The sequence below is a fragment of the Prunus dulcis genome, chromosome 3 (assembly GCF_902201215.1).
Source record: "Prunus dulcis chromosome 3, ALMONDv2, whole genome shotgun sequence".
In the NCBI taxonomy this organism is placed as follows: domain Eukaryota; kingdom Viridiplantae; phylum Streptophyta; class Magnoliopsida; order Rosales; family Rosaceae; genus Prunus; species Prunus dulcis.
Genome location: NC_047652.1, coordinates 7,328,265 through 7,330,761, shown reverse-complemented (window position 1 = coordinate 7,330,761; position 2,497 = coordinate 7,328,265). Strand labels below are relative to the sequence as shown.

General features: G+C 34.1%; 1 protein-coding gene across 11 annotated transcripts in view; it reads left to right on the top strand.

The window, feature by feature from the left end:
• LOC117620797 (ABC transporter C family member 13) overlaps positions 1 to 2,497 on the top strand; it is a 28,190-nt gene that overhangs the window by 8,909 nt on the left and 16,784 nt on the right. For all 11 annotated transcript variants that reach the window (XM_034351023.1, XM_034351024.1, XM_034351022.1 and 8 more), the window contains 2 exons: positions 781 to 878; positions 1,400 to 1,466. In XM_034351023.1, coding sequence (XP_034206914.1) covers positions 781 to 878; positions 1,400 to 1,466 — 165 coding nt within the window. The remainder of the gene's footprint in view (positions 1 to 780; positions 879 to 1,399; positions 1,467 to 2,497) is intronic.

Sequence of the window (2,497 nt, the reverse complement as noted above, 5' to 3'; positions counted from 1 at the left end):
TTTCAAACATTCTTTATGAAAAGTATGGTCTTTTGGTGGTGGAAGGCAAGAATTTTGTCAAATTGCACTGTGTTNNNTGTCTCTTGGGTAATTTTGGTTGGAGAGAAATAGAAGAATTTTTTAAAACTACATGTAGAGGAGAGTTCTTGGGATAAATAAAGTCAGGTTTTGGGCTTCCTTATGGTCTTCTCTCTGTCTCTCTCTCTCCCTCTCTCTCCAGCCTTTAGGGGTCTTTTATTTCTGTAAATTTATTTCATTGGGGAGCAGTTTTAGGATAGTTTTTAGAATTGTATTTAAACAATGTAAAAAGGTATATTTGGGATCTATTTTTGAGGGTTGCATCATTTTTTGGTGGACCTCTGGTTCACTAAGTTTTGTAATCTGACTTTAAGCTCTTTAATAAAATATTGTTTCGCATAGAAAAAGTATGTTTCATGGGCTCTGGCTCCATGTTTCATCGATCCTCATATGTTTCCTTCTTTTATTTGTGTTCTTATCTGTTTAATATTTTTACCCTATCAATGTTTCTTTGGATCCCATTCATTTTGTTTTTGTTCTATTTGTGATGACGATTCTCATTTCTGTAAATCATAAGGGTGGATAATTAATTTAATTTTTAATTCTTTGTTAGCATGGGTCATGCCATTAAATGTTCTTTTTGAGATCAGAAAACTAGCTCATTATGTTCCCACCACTCTTGTAAACATTAAACGAATCCATGGTGTTATCTTAGGAGTATGGTTTTCTGATCAACCCTATTTTTTTTAATGAATGTTGCAGCTTACCCTTACAAATTGGGGTGGCTTTGTTCCTTCTGTATACACAAGTCAAATTTGCATTTGTTGCTGGGATTGCAATTACCATCTCCCTGATACCAGGTACCTCTCAATATCCTAATTCTTACACGGCATTTGGGAAAAGCGGAGCAGCCTTGTTCTTATTTTATTTTATGCAATTATATTTATTGTAAGATGTGAAGATGATGCAAAACATTTATGACATCTATTGAAAGTCAAAGATTTTGTTCAATCGAGTAGTAATTAAAGGGTGGCAATACTAAAAGTTACTTAGAAGTGTGTAAAGAGGTATGCTGATTACCCTTGAGGTGAGAGTTGGTTGCATGGAAGACTTTGGGCTTGACTTGGAATTGTATTTGAATTCGGGTATATTTGGGTATAGGTTTGTAATCTCCATCATATAGTGGGTTTAGGATGACTGTTTCTGGAATGCCAATAAGAGCTCCCATATTTGTTTTGGTACCGTCATTGTTAAATTAGAGATGGAATTTTTCTAGGTTCATTTATGCACCCACTTATATAATGATAAAGTATATCATAAAGTAAATTGATAAAATATGCTTTCAATATATATCCGATTGAAACTCTTTTTCTCCTTATAGTGAATAAATGGATATCTACATTGATTGCAAGTGCTACAATGAAAATGATGAAGCAGAAAGATGAGAGGTATATGTACTTTTTATCTCATTATATTGTGCAGTATTTAAGTTTGCTCCGAACATAATGATTGTATTTTGTTGTATATCAAGCCTAACAGAAGGCACATACAAACTAACACTCCCTGTGATGTCGAGGATTGAAATTGCTTGTATCCTGAGACACAAAATAAAATCAGTATCAAGAAATTGAACAAAATGTTCACCAACTTTTTCATCTTGGAATTCTTGAATTTTGAAAGACTCTTCCGCATCTGTTTGAAATAGCTCCATTGAGTGCCAACAGGCCACACCCGGACTCAACAAAATATTGGAAATAATCCAATTAATAACTTAAAACAGAGCCAACGGGCCATGTATTGCTCGAAAATTCAAGTATAGGGTATTCTACTGTGGGAATTTAGGAGATAACAAGAATGACTATAGTTTCAGTTATATGTTTATTTAAATCTAAAAATTATTCTCTGTAGTGAGATGATGGATTTCTCTGTTTAAAATCATTACTCTAGCCATGTGACTTGTTAGAATTCAATGTTTTCAGTGTTTTGGATGTTTTGGGAGGAAGGAAGAGATCACAAAGAGAGTATGAGGAAGAGAACGTTGCTCTTAGAAAAATAGAAAGCTTCAGATTACTATTCATCATATTCCACTATTCATATATATATTCGTATGAGTGAGAGAAGTGAGCTACTTCTCTAACTGATTTACAAGGAAATTAAATCCTAGCCTTTGATCCTATCATCCTATGAGATGATGCCACTTGTCATAAACTGACACTTAGATCCTAGGCAAGATAAGAGACCACTTGGACTATGATCCAATGGCTCAAATTACATCAGAAAAGAATAAAGCTTATAAAATGAAATTAGAAGAGACTTTGTGACTTTGGCTNCAAGGCTTTCAGCTTAAGGGTTACACATCAACACTCCTTTCTAACCCTTTAGCTGATTTCACACCAAGTAGTTCTCTTNGATACACAAATCGCTCCTTAGATAGGGCCTTGGTTAATATATCTGCAATCTGATCTTCTGTTTTGCAGTA